Source organism: Oncorhynchus masou, chromosome 28 (assembly GCF_036934945.1).
Source record: "Oncorhynchus masou masou isolate Uvic2021 chromosome 28, UVic_Omas_1.1, whole genome shotgun sequence".
NCBI classification, from domain to species: Eukaryota; Metazoa; Chordata; class Actinopteri; order Salmoniformes; family Salmonidae; genus Oncorhynchus; species Oncorhynchus masou.
The window spans coordinates 35570467-35584719 of record NC_088239.1 but is presented as its reverse complement, the minus strand read 5'-3'; the positions used below and the strand labels follow the sequence as shown (position 1 = coordinate 35584719).

Sequence of the window (14253 nt, the reverse complement as noted above, 5' to 3'; positions counted from 1 at the left end):
CCGGTCCGGCCAAAGCAATGCCCTAGCCCTACCGTAACCCTGGTGACCTGACTGTTAACGTAAACACCAGACCTCACCTTTTCACCTCTTGGCCTTCTGGCTGACGCTGGGAAGGCCTGGCTCGGACGGCACAGCCATAGTTTACTGGTCTCGCTCTCTTTCTGACTCCCTCCCCCCTCTACTGCCAGAGAAACCCGTTGTCCGTCCTCAGCCCATCCCTGACCCCTGAACCATTGTAGATTAGAGTGGCTGGCGGTTTGAAGCCTGCACCAGATTAAGTGTCTTTGTTCCTTTTGAGGCTTGGGTAAAGATGTCTCTATGATGTAAATGTAGAAAGCTCATTAAATACAACACTAGTATATTGAGGTTAATTGAAACAGTATAGACTCATATTATCACATACAAAGAAATTGATATCTGCCATATGTTTTACGTTTAGAGCCACACTGCTCATACTTATGTCATATGACGCTAGCCTGCCCTGTATTAATGTTGCTCTCCTCCTTGTCTGTGTGCTCAGCCAATCAAAATGCTCTCTACTCCAATAACAACAACAATGTAGCTGTCTGATATGAGTCCAGGTTGGGAGGAGCAGTCAGAAATCGTCCTATCCCCTCCTCCTCTCACCAGTTCTCCTCTATCATCATGCTCTCTCGCTCCAGTTAACCCTACTAGTTTGCCACTGGGCCAACCCTGTGTGTCTCTGCTGCTGCTCCCTGCTGTACTTATATCATGATCATCAGTCGCAGGTGTGTTGGGGAGGCCGGCCCTAATATGCTACTATACCACCACCCACAATGCAAAATACACCACCCCCTTATACACCACTGTACTACTACCCCCTTGGCCTATGGGTTACAGGGGTTTACTACACATTCACGACCTTTCTCTTTGTCAATCTCTTCCTATCTTTTCATTTATTTTGTTATTTTGTTCTTGCCTCAACAGCGAGGCCCCTCGCCCCAGAGCAGGTCGACATGTGGCTAAAGGGGGGAGGAGTGAGGGAGGGATGTTGGCATCATCATTATGCAGATAGGAATGCACATTGAGAGGAGAATCCCTAAACAAGAGAGAGGGAAGCAGGAGGAGGAGGGGCCTGAAGAACGGCAGAGGAGGAGAAGGAACGAGAGAGCTACATGATGGAGGGGTGGGGGGGGGGCTGGTATTTTTTGAAGCCGTGAGGAGCAGGGTGCAAAGCAACAAATAGAAGGCAGAGGAGAGAGATGGCAGTTCTAGGATTTTGATCTTGATCTGGAATTTGTGGTTTAAATACACTCTGACTAGATGACAGGATGTAGCTAGCCTGAGGCTATAGTCTTCAACACCACTCCAGTCCTTCTGTCTGTCTCCTTCCCCACCACTGTACTTCCTGTGGCAGCCCTAGTCTGGGAGGTTATCTGGTGTGTTTTACTGGAGCAGCACACCACCTCTGGAGACTAGGACTGCGTCTCAAATGGCTACTTTTGACCAGGGTCCATAAGGCTCTGGTCAAAAGTAGTGCACTATATAAGGAATAGGGAGCTGTTTGGGACACACTCTCGGAGCATAGGTGCAGCTACTCCTCCTCAGTTATAACACACCAGCTGCAGTGCTACACTGCTATCAATTCTCATCAGATCAGACCACTGGACACTTAGTGTCTACTCATTTTTCTCACTCTTTTGTTTTTTCTCTCATCATTCTGTCTTTGTTCTCACCCAGTCTTTCCCATGAGAAGTCATCAGTCTGACTTAAGCCGACAGCAGCCCCACACACCGGCCTAACGCTGCCTGTGGTTGGTTGCTTGGCTTCAGCGCGGCTGCATAATACACTCCCTCCCTTTCTTTCTTCCCTCCCTTTCCCTCTTGGGGTTCAACTGTAAACTTGATGGAGGAACCTCCTGGGTAGCCTGTCAGTGCCAAACATGCGCGCACACACACACACACACACACACACACACACACTCCATCCATGCCCCCTTCAAGTCTTGGGAGCATTCTAGATATCCTACCGCTGTACTCTCCTCTGTTGACTGAATGCCCGGCCAAATGGCCAAACTCACAGTTGAATTGGAATCAACTGTCCAAACAGAGAGGGAATTATTTCCAGTTGTATGGAGTTAAGATGCTGCGTGGACACTGTATAAATTATCTGCTCTCACACTGAAATACTTCCAGGTTTTGAACAATGTGGGTTTATATCCTTTTCCCCTATTTTTAAAATGAATGCAAGCATTGGTTCAGCCTAAGTCCTTTGAAAGTTGTTAGATTGGATAAGTGTAGCAATGTGCGAGTAGCTACCTTTTTATGTACATTTAGATCCTGGTGTTTTTTTCTGAATCTGACAGGTATCATGCACGCAACTTGGACACAGGCCCACGATAAGACTGGTATTGGTATTGAAAGTCGGATTTAAAAAAAAATGTGAATATTCAAATCCTGTCAAAATCATCTGTTTACAATCACGTTCATTTGAAAAATTCTGCTGTAATCTTTATTTTCAAACACATGTATGTGGATATTTGCTTAGAATTTATTTTAAGCTTCAGTATAGGCCTACACATGCCTACTAGAGTTGATAAAGTAGCTCAGATGAAGTTTATGACCATTCTACACCTTTTATAAAGTAGTCAATCATTTAACCCGGGCTCCTCCTTACTCAACCCATCCTAGGCTTTTCGATGTTCGACATCCAAAATTACTGTAAACTGCTGACTTTAAAGCCGAATCCCTGGTGTTGTACTGTGAAATATCATTTGTCGATATGGGGCATTAGGATTTCAGAATGTGGGGCTTTGTGAGTAAGGCTGTTTTAGCCCCACAGCTAGGCTTTACTACTGCTGGTCTAGAGAGAATGGGCAGTGATTAACAGAGGTAATACACACACACACAGAGGTAACCCCTCTTGATGTGGTGGTAAAGCTCCTGTCTGTCCTGCCCTTGGGCAGCTTTCACGCTCTACTGACTGATCCTTCGAGGGAGGAGGGGGGTACAGGGAGCACCCCGCCGAGCCACAGCGCTAACTAGGCTGCACGATGGGCTCAAATCAAAGGGGGCACTTTGTCTGTGCCTGGGGGTGGTGTGCATGTGGGGGGGATGTTTGTGTGTGTGTGCAGGAAGAACCACAGGATAGTAGTCTTCTTGTGGAAGCTTTAGAAATGTTCATGTCAGTGACGGCCTCGGTCTGTCTTTCATCTCAGGATGTACCCCAAATGGGCCCTGGTCAAATGTAGTGCACCCGTATATTGATTAGGGTGCCATTTCGGATGCTACCTGTGTCTCACATCTCAGACTGTTAACCACTTTGTAACGACACCATTAAAAGAACACTCAGGTTAACCCTCCTGCTAAGAACATAATAGTTGGGGTCTGTGACCAAAAATATGGCAGGATATTACGTTGGTATCTCGATCAGTATTGTTGTATTGACTAACAAATGTAAACCTCTATGCCAGATGATGGCATGCAATCAGTGGCCAAAACTTTCTTAAATGTTTTGTTGAAATACTTCTTTAACTGCCCTTGTTGTTGGGAATAGCTCTCGAACTTCACTATTGTTGTTGTTCTGTTGACAGACTAAGACAGGTCTGGGTCTAGACCTCCATGCCAGGCTAGATGATGAAGAGCCTCCAGTTCAGAAGCATCGCCCCCAAGGCCCCAGCAGCGGTAGTTCCCTCCCCGACCGCCGTCCTGTCCTGCCAGCACCCCTCTGCCCTCCCAGAGGCAGCCTCTACAGCCGTCAGCCCTAAATCCATCCTGGTCCCGGCCCAGAACTATGCCCTGATGCAGGTGGCAGGACAGGAGGGCACCTTCTCTCTAGTGGCCCTGCCGCCCTCCGTATCCCCTCAATCTCCACAGCAACAACAGCCGCAGCAACAGACAATCCAGAAGAACCTGAAGCTGCCCATCCCCAGATACCAGCCAATGAGGGCCAAGAGCACCCCGGAGAAGGTCAAATTAGCCACACCCACTGCCGTGACAACCCGGCCACAAAGGTCAATAGCGGCGGTAAAAAAGAAGTTGTCATCTCCGGAAACCAAGGAGGAGCCATCAAAACAGGTCATACTGATCGACTCCACAGCCTCCTCTGAGATCTCAGCCCTCACAGCCCTGCTCCCGGACAACGCTGTGCTCTACTCTGGGTCTCCACTGGAGCAAGTAGCAGTGGTGGACACCACCATCAACCATATGTCTACTCCTGCCCCCGGCCCGGGCCCCGTCACCAGCATGCTGCAGAACCTCCAATACCCATCTGGTGGTTTTACTAAAAGCTCCCCAGTCAAACTGCCACAGGAAGAGAGCAACATTAAGGTTGGCATTAGGCCATGCCAACCCAAGCCTGTAGCCCAACAGCCCCATCCACAGCCAGCTAGTAGCAGCATCACTGTCCTCTCTCCAGCCATCTTCAGCAAAGCTGTCCAGATTATACCCTCCCCACCCAAAGGCAAGTTGCCCATCCTGCCCTACTCAAACATAAAAAGCACCCTCATACCAGCCACCAAACTCAACCTCAACGCCATGTCCCCCAAGAAGGCTTTCCCCAGCCAGCCTGGCTTGCCCGGCCTTACCCCGTATCCCTCTGATCCCCAATCCAAGACCCCAGAGACTGCAGAGGCCCTCTGTCAGAACCACATGCCAAACTCCCTGCTGCAGAGCCAGCCTCAGGCCAAGACCACTGGCACCCTGTCGCTGCTGGGAACGTTTCAGATGCAGAAACCACCCGGCAAGAAGAGGGGGAGGAAGAGGAAGACAATGGAGGATATTCTGGCCTTTGAGGCAAGGAAGAAGAGATCCTTGTCGTTCTTTCGGAGGAGGGTTCCAGATAAGCCTTCTCCTTCAGCTGTCATCTCGCAGCAGAGGGAGGTGGACATCTCTAAGAAGTACCGCAGCATCAGACCCAAGCCTCACCACATGCTGCTGATGGAGACAGTTCCCCAGCTGGTCAGCCTGCCCTCCCTCACCTCCTCTGACAGCCTGGAACCAGAGCTCCTCGTACAGCACCGACTCTCTGCCAAGGTCCTGGAGCCTGGTCCTCGCCAGCCCCAGTCAGCCTCTACCACGCTTCACCTGAGAGGGGGTAGTTCCTCTCAAAGGGTCTACCTGGGTAGTAGCCGGCCCCTCCACCACTGCCCCACCTGCAGCCGCTGCTTCCAGTTCAAACACCACTTGCAGAGCCATATGAACAGCCACACCAACAGTAGGCCTTACGTCTGTCCAGTGTGTCGTAAGGCCTATGCCCATTCTGGCTCGCTCAGCACTCACATGAAGCTGCACCACTCAGAGGGCCGACCACGACGGACACTTCGCTGTGAGTTCTGTGAGAAGGCTTTTGGCTACGTGGGCGTGTACTTCAGCCATCTGAGGGAGGTGCATAAGGTTATCCTGACTGTGGAGCCATCCATCAGCCAACATGAAGACGACGTGCCTGTGGAGGGGTGACTACCTACATTTTCAGAATTATAAATCGTACTTACATACTGATATACTTGTCTCATCAATAGGACTCTTGACTTTTGTACACTTCCATCATGTCTGTCTCCATCTTGTATGTGTCTCCAGGGCGATGTCTACAGACCAGGGGGACGAGCAGGACCAGGAGGAGCGCGAGGACCCGGTGGAGCTCCAGATCAAGTGTGGTCGCTGTCAGGCCATCACCCCCACCTTCGCCGACATGAAGCTGCACCTGCTCTACGTGCACGGGGAGGAGGTGCAGGTGCGCCTGCGGGACGGGGCTGGCGGGCTGGGAGGGGCACTCCAAGGGGGCCGGGAGGCCGAGGACGAGCTGGTGAAACACGCTGCGCACTACTGGCGCCAGCTCAATGAGAAGAGGAACCTAGTCCGCTGTGGGAGCTGTGACGAAGAGTTCTTCTCCTTCTCCAAGCTGAAGCGTCATATCCTCTCCCACCACCAAGGGGGGACAGAGGACGATGGGAATGGAGAGGGGGAGCCGACCGGCCGCTCAGCCCGGGGAGGGAGAGGGGTCCTCGGGCAGGGCTCAGTGTTTAACTGTGTGCTGTGCAGCCAGGTCCTGGACAGTAAGGAGGAGGTGATGGAGCACTGGGCGGTCCACCACCACTGTGAGGAGACCCAGGTACTCTGGGAGGCCCTCAGCGCCTACTCAGGGGACAGGGAGATGGACTTGCCCTCTCACAGCCCACATTAACATGGCACTGGACACGTTTCAGGTCGTTTCCATTGCAGTCACGTTGCACATCTCAGAAGATTGACTTTACTGATTATTTTTAGCTTCTAATGAAGCGACGGTTCCAAACAGTGCATCAGAAGATTGCTATACCATATTAACATGGTTTCCGATGTTAAACATCTCCAGGCATTGTGAGAGCTAATAATCGGGGCAGCCTGACTGCAATAAAGACAACCTGGAACGCACCGCACTCACTGTCTGTGTCTGTCTGAGCCCATCTTGCACAGTGGGCTGCTCTCAAACACACGCAGTTATTCCATTTCTACACTATCGAGCTGACCCCAAACATACAGTGGGGACATTTTATTGCCCCACAGTTCCAGCAACTATGGAATGGTGGATGCCTAACCTCCTAACCAGGCCAGTGCAGTACAGTGCAGCGCAGCTCAGTAGTGTGTAAATGGTATTAGGCCGTACAGAGGTCAGTTATAGCACAGGTTAGTCTGTTTGAGAATCCTCTTGATAGATTAGTAATTATTATATGGTATTTTATGGACTACACTGTTTTTTGTTAGTTCTGATTTTGTGTTTAGGTTTTGAGTTGTGTGTTTTAATATTTTGTTTAATAAAATGGAAAGGATAGGGTTTTTGTATTGTGTATTTTATTTTATTTTTTTTAAATTTAGATACATTATTGGCCACAGACACAGTGAATCTGTTTGTTAAATGACGTGAGAAATTTGAAAGTACTTTTTGGTTAAAAACTAATTATAGACCTTGTGTCAAACTCATTCAATGTTGGGCCTTGTGTCTGCAGGTTTTAGTTTTTTCCTTCAATTAAGCCCTAATTAGTGACTTTAATTAATCAAGTACACGGGAGGAGCGAAAACCCGCAGCCACTCTGCCCTCAGTGAAATGAGTACGGTAAATGGTGTATGTCTAGCTATTTTGACCTAGAGGAAAACCTTCTCAGTACACCAGCACCTGACTGAAACATCTGAGACCTTCTGAAAATAGATTGAGAACCTTATTTATTTCTGGCTAATAATCAATAAAGGACTCATAAACAGATGATATATTATTATATATATTTGTTTGTGTACTCTGTGGTAATGGAAAGGGTGATTGATTGACTACTGACAAAACTAGCTCAATTTGTTACTATTACATTAAAGACTTTACCTAAATGTTGAACTAATGCTGCCAACTATTATTCAGTATAAACCTGTGGAATTGGTGCACTTGAGGTCTGTGTACAACAAAATACATCTGTCGGTATGTCTTCAAAAATATAACTTTTTATAGTGCCTTCAGAAAGTATTCATATCTCTTGACTTATTACACATTTTGTTGTTTCAAAATGGATTAAATATATGTTTGGAGAGCTCCTCGTCTTCATGGTGCCGCTTGCTTGGTGGTTCCCCGTGCTTAGTGGTGTTATTGACTCTGGGCCTTTCAGAACAGGTGTGTGTATATATACTGAGATCATGTGACAGCTCATATGACACTTAGATTGCACACAGGTGGACTTTATTTAACTAATTGTGACTTCTGAGGGTAATTGGTTGCACCAGATCTTATTTAGGGGCTTCTTAGCAAAGGGGGTGAATACATACAGTTGAAGTCAGAAGTGTACATACATCTTAGCCAAATACATTTAAACTCAGTTTTTCACAATTCCTGACATTTAATCCTAGTAACAATTCCCTGTCATAGGTCAGTTAGGATCGCCACTTTATTTTAAGAATGTGAAATGTCAGAATAATAGTAAAGTGATTTTATTTCAGCTTTTATTTCTTTCATCACTTTCCCAGTGGGTCAAAAGTTTACATACACTCAATTTGTATTTGGTAGCATTGCCTTTTAATTGTTGAACTTGGTTCAAATGTTCCACAACCTTCCCACAATAAGTTGGGTGAATTTTGGCCCATTCCTCCTGACAGCTGGTGCAACTGAGTCAGGTTTGTAGGCCTCTTTGCTCACACACGCTTTTTCAGTTCTGCCCTCAAAATGTATATGGAATTGAGGTCAGGGCTTTGTGATGGCCACTCCAATATACCTTTACTTTGTCGTCCTTAAGCCATTTTTCCACAACTTTGGAAGTATGCTTGGGGTCATTGTCCGTTTGGAAGACCCATTTGCAACCAAGCTTTAACTTCCTGACTACTGTCTTGAGATGTTGCTTCAATATATCCACATAATTTTCATGCCTCATGAAGCCATCTATTTTGTGAAGGGCACCAGACCCTCCTGCATCAAAGCACCCCCACAACATGATGCTGCCACCCCCGTGCTTCACGGTTGGGATGGTGTTCTTCGGCTTGCAAGCCTCCCCCTTTTTCCTCCAAACATAACAATTCTCCAAAAAGTACGATCTTTGTCCCCATGTGCAGTTGCAAACCGTAGTATGTCTTTTTTATGGTGGTTTTGGAGCAGTGGCTTCTTCCTTGCTGAGCGGTCTTTCAGGTTATGTCGATATAGGACTTGTTTTACTGTGGATATAGATACTTTTGTACCTGTTTCCTCCAGCGTCTTCACAAGGACCCTTGCTTTTGTTCTAGGATTGATTTGCACTTTTCGCACCAAATTATATTCATCTCTAGGAGACGGAATGCGTCACCTTCCTGAACATTATGAAGGCTGCGTGGTCCCATGGTGTTTATACTTGCGTACTATCGTTTGTACAGATGAACGTTGTACCTCCAGGCGTTTGAAAATTGCTCGCAAGATTGAACCAGACTTGTGGAGGTCTACAATTTTGGCTGATTTCTTTTGATTTTCTCATGATGTCAAGCAAAGAGGTACTGCGTTTGAAGGTACATCCACAGGTACACCTCCAATTGACTCAATGATGTCAATTAGCCTATCGGAAGCTTCTAAAGCCATGACATCATTTTCTGGTATTTTCTAAGCTCTGTTTAAAGGCACAGTCAACTTAGTGTATGTGAACTTCTGACCCACTGGAATTGTGAAACAGTGAAATAATCTGTAAACAATTGTTTGAAAAATTACTTGTGTCATGCACAAAGTAGATGTCCTAACCGACTTGCCAAAACTAGATTTTGTTAACAAGACATTTTTGGAGTGGTTGATAAACAAGTTTTAATGACTCCATCCGAAGTGTATGTAAACTTCCAACTTCAACTGACTGTATGCACGCACCACTTTAATGTTGTTTTTTTTAAATGATTTGGACTATTGGTGACTATCACCAACGTCCATTACATGAAATCCAAATAAAAATCAATTTACATTACAGGTTGTAATGAAACAAAATAGGAAAAAACGCCAAGGGGGGGTCAATACGTTTGCAAGGCACTGTAACTGACTTGCCTAGTTAAATAAAGTAATAAATAATTACAATGGTGTCGATCCATCCTCAAGTTTTCCCATATCACAGCCAATAAACTCCTTAAATGCTTTAGTCACCATTGGCCTCATGGTGAAATCCTTGAGCGGTTCCCTTCCTCTACACCCGTCCAAAGTGTAATTAATGCACTTTATGGAAATGAATACACACCATCCGAAGTGTAATGCCCAAACGGATATTCCATTAATGCTTTTAAAAATCATGTTAAACACTATTACTGCAAACAGAATCCATGCAACTTATTATGTGACTTGTTGATAAGCACATTTGTACTCCTGAACTTATTTTGGCTTGCCATAACAAATGGGTTGTATACTTATTGAGTCGAGACATTTCCACTTTTCATTTTGAATTCATTTCAAAACATAATTCCACTTTGACATTATTGGGTATTGTGTGTAAGCCGCTGACAAAACATCTCCATTTAATCCATTTTAAATTCATTCTGTAACTCAACAAAATGTGGGAAAAGTCAAAGGGTGTGAATACTAGACTGAAGCAAACTTTAATGTACATTTTCTTAATGCTATGATTGGTCATTGGAAACTAAGCAGAAAAGCCTGTTTTCTCTTCTGTTTGCTTCTTATGATGGGGGGGTGTTCAATGTTGTGTTTCTTGGTTGGGAGATTGACTTGTAGAGGGATGGTAGATGTGGTTTAAACATTTGTCAGACTGTGTAACCTTTCTTCGTATGAAAAGAAATCACATGGTAAGTGAATGTACCTTGAATGTTTTAAAACCCTACCAAATTCTATATATACATATTGAATATAGACTTCTATAGTTAGATTATATATATATATATGTATAGCTATGTATAGATACAGTATATTGAGAATATATATTTGCATAGAATATATAGTGAATATGCTGCTTTGTTCTAATGGAGGAAACTAACTAGAAAGGAATTTTGTTTATTATCGTCAAACCGGCAACTTAGCTGAGTATAGCTCTCCTTGCTTGTGTCTGGCACAGTGTCTTGCAGCACAAACAAATCAATGGTGTGAAAGTAATCACATAGCTAATATGTCTGTTTCACAAAATCGTGACTGTCAAAACTTGGCTGAAAGTGTTTGTGGTCGTAGCTGTTAGTGAACCTGAAAACCTTACCTTTCTCAGAATGATACAAACGTATGCTTTATTGAAGATGACGAGAACTGTGTGATGATATCTAACAAGATAATAAATAAATTCATATTTATTTCCAGTAACAGTATGTTTATCCTGCTCAGGTAACTGTAGAACCAACCCTGTTGTACGTAACAATAAAGTTGGAGGATGAATCCATGCTTCTGTTAGATTTTCTATTTATTTTCCTTTTATGACTTTTACGCACACACACACACACACACACACACACACACACACACACACCGTTGGAATGTCTGTGTGCATGCATTAGAAGAGATGCTTGGAAAGGGATTCATTGAGTGACACCGTGTGCAGTCAGCACTGAGCGTTAAGGTGTTTGGGGTCTGGGTCGGAGGAGTGTGTGTGTGTGTGTGTGTGTCTGGACCACGTTAACTAGGGTTGCCAGAGTGGTTATCAAGCACCTACATTATGCCTCAATACCTATCTGTCTGACAGAGGGCATCTTCGTACTGCAACCTCATCCAATCTCCCAATGATTGAATGACTGTGTTTGGGGGGGGTGGTCATCTATACTCTTCTTTTTGCCCACACAGACACACACCTCACTAACTACGAAGAATCAAGTGGCTTCTTGCTACATCTCACAATCATGGAGCCTTTTTCCAGAAGACTTCCTATTGAGGCTGAGATGCAGAAGAGTAAGAGGTTGTGTGCATGAATGAGATGTGAATCAAAACAACAATCATATGCCTCCTGATGGATTCATATTTAATGGACGGGAATGATCAAACATCCGTGAAGTTTCTCTCTGTCTACCTCTTCTGCTCTCTTTTACTATTCTCCCCTTCGAATACGAGCCAGGTGGAACTGCAATGGAAACTTGTTTACATCGCAATGGATGGACCGCTTAGTTCTAGGTTCTAGTTCTAGGAACCAACACTGACTTCCTCCAGAGCTGGTTTCTTCTTGGTCCTTCTAATGGAGAAAGGACATTACTCTCTCCATGAACTCGTGTGATACCTTCTCCGTTAGTGCTTTCGTCACTGCCGTGTGGAATGTGGGCCCTCGGCCCTTATTGTTTTAAGAGGAACATGTCCTAGGTTCAAGGGTCAGAGGTGAACTCGGGTATGATTTCAGGTGCTCGGGACAAACCTGACAACATTAATTACACAGAGACCAAAGGCCTAGATTCAATCAGATCAGGCATTAACCGGTGATAGTAGACACCAGCGTCGCTGATGTTTTGCCAGTGTCGGAGGTGTGACTGTCAAATCGATGAGCAACTGTTCTTGATCATCGTCATCAATCCACATCCGTCCCACTCGTGTTAGAAGTTCAGAATGAGAAAGTGTAGGCTATATAGAAATAATAACTCTCAAATTGAAAACATTATTAAACTAAAGAATAAGGGTTTCTATCAGCCTTATCAAGGTATAGATTTAATCTCACATTCCACTGTTCGAACTTGTAAACAAGGCTGCGTGGGATTTCTTATTTTTTTACCCCCAACTGTGATATCCAATTGGTAGTTACAATCTCGTCTCATCGCTCCCCAACTGTTCGAGAGTCGTGTGTCTTGCAAAACATGACCTGCCACGCTGCTTGCTTAACCCGGAAGCTCGCCGCAACAATGTGTCAGAAGAAACACCATCCAACTGACGACCGAAGTCAGCTAGCAAGCGCTCGAGCATGGTGAGCCGAGGAAATCCCCCGGCCAAACTCTAACTTGGACGTAGCTGAGCCAATTGTGCGCCGCCCCATCGTGGGTCACGGGCCGGCTGTAACGCAGCCTGGGATCGAACCAGAGGCTGTAGTGGTGCCTCAGCATTGCCTTAGACCACTGCTACACTCAGGAGGCACATGCGATTTCTCTCAATGTGACTTTGTGCAGCCAATGGCAATGTCCACTTTAGGTTTAATGCCAGGAGCCGCTTGTGAATTTGACGGCTCTAAATGCAGTTCCACCTCCGAGACCGCCAAAACAACCGCTATGCGGATGTCGGCTAAAGGGGTTCTGTTCAATCAGATCCGCAAGGTCCAACACATACACGATACAAAACATCCACGCTCACGTCAACCCAAGTTTGAAACAGCATTGCAGCTTGTCAGTGTTACAACTCAAAATGCTATCAACCCCAATCTACAGACTGTGGTGAGAGCAGATAAAAAGGAAAGCTCTATAACGCTGTTGGATGCATATTTCTCTTTAATCAGAGTTAACATGTACCACAGCCGTCACACTGACTACCTCGTGTCTCCCACCTCACAGGAGAGCAGCCTCTCATGGGGGAGATCGGTAGGGGGTAAGATCAAAGACATAACTTCCCCTCCCATTCCTAACGGGATCAGTCAGATAGAGTTTACACACACACACACACACACCACTAGAGGTACTGGGGTATGCCTGTTCTTGCTACAATGCCTCAAAGCACCCCTTTCAGAAAAGAGAACATGAACTCGAGTGTTTTCGGAAAGTAATGTTGCTCTCTGTGGTGTCCAATTTTGATGTCTCAATTTTAGCACCAACCAGTTGAGTTGGTCTCAGTAGTAAGCTTGGTTAAAAATTGAGAAGTGGTAATGTGACTCCCTAAACACTACCCAGGGGGTCCTGGTCTAGCAAAGCTGACCTCACTAGGGGAGCAGAGGGACCGATTTATGGGCTAGTAAAATGTGACCCGTACTGGACCACAGATGTCCTGGCCAACACTAAGGTAGAGGGGTCAAACCTGGGAAAACACCCAACTCTTGAACTGGACAAGCCTTCTGTCAACTATTCCTTTTCCGCTCTCTCGCTCAAGATCACGGTTTATATAATGGTGGATTATTGCCCTCACATTTGTCTCAAAACGTAATATCTGTGACACACCCATGTGGATGAGCAACGGGTTGGATTTTTGAATGTTTCTGTCATTGATTATCCAACCCAGGTCTTTGGTTTCTTGAAAAGATGTCTCATAACTGTACGTGTACGTCATACACACTGTAAAACAGAGATCGCATACCTTTACGAAGGCCACTGAGGGGTAAAATTTTCCCTCTGCTCTCCTCCACTGCTCTGGCCTGCTCTGCTCCCGCTTGGTCTTGTCATGTTTCAAAGCTGTCCGGCTCGCTCCTCTCCACACCCTCCCATATTACCCAGCTAATGAGCAGCAGGAGATACCAGGTAAATAATAGATGACGGGTGAAAGGCTGGAGAGTGCGAGAGCAATGGGAAGGCTGGATGGAGAGACAGATGGATGGGGAGAGAGAGACAGAGAGCGAGATGTAGAGAGGGATGGTGTGAGAGGCTGGTGAGAAAGAAATCAGTCTACCCAGTGTCTAAATGGAGAAAGAGAGAGAGCAATGAACACTGGAGGTACATTTAGACCAGTACAGTAGACACTAGTCCTCATCCTGTATCGGGGACACACTACCCCCCTATTGATGGATTGGATGTAAATGAATGAACAGCAAGTGCACACACACACATGCATGCACGCACGCACGCACACTGCCTATTCCATGTCACCGAAACAGGAATCCACCAATCCACTAAGGGAATCTCAGTGTACTCTGATCCAGATGGTCAAACTCCTAGTGCAACATAAGTACACACACACACACACACAGTCAGTTTAGGCGCCGTTCACCCCAGAGGGACTTCAACCATCTGCTCAGGGTCCTCAGAG

At 45.8% G+C, this 14253-nt stretch overlaps 1 protein-coding gene across 2 annotated transcripts in view; it reads left to right on the top strand.

The window, feature by feature from the left end:
* LOC135517535 (zinc finger protein 438-like) overlaps positions 1–10781 on the top strand; it is a 96247-nt gene extending 85466 nt beyond the window's left edge. For both annotated transcript variants that reach the window (XM_064941932.1, XM_064941931.1), the window contains 2 exons: positions 3554–5413; positions 5538–10781. In XM_064941932.1, the coding sequence (XP_064798004.1) occupies positions 3594–5413; positions 5538–6141 (2424 nt within the window). In that variant the 5' untranslated portion in view covers positions 3554–3593 and the 3' untranslated portion in view covers positions 6142–10781. The remainder of the gene's footprint in view (positions 1–3553; positions 5414–5537) is intronic.
* The last annotated feature ends 3472 nt before the right edge of the window (positions 10782–14253 follow it).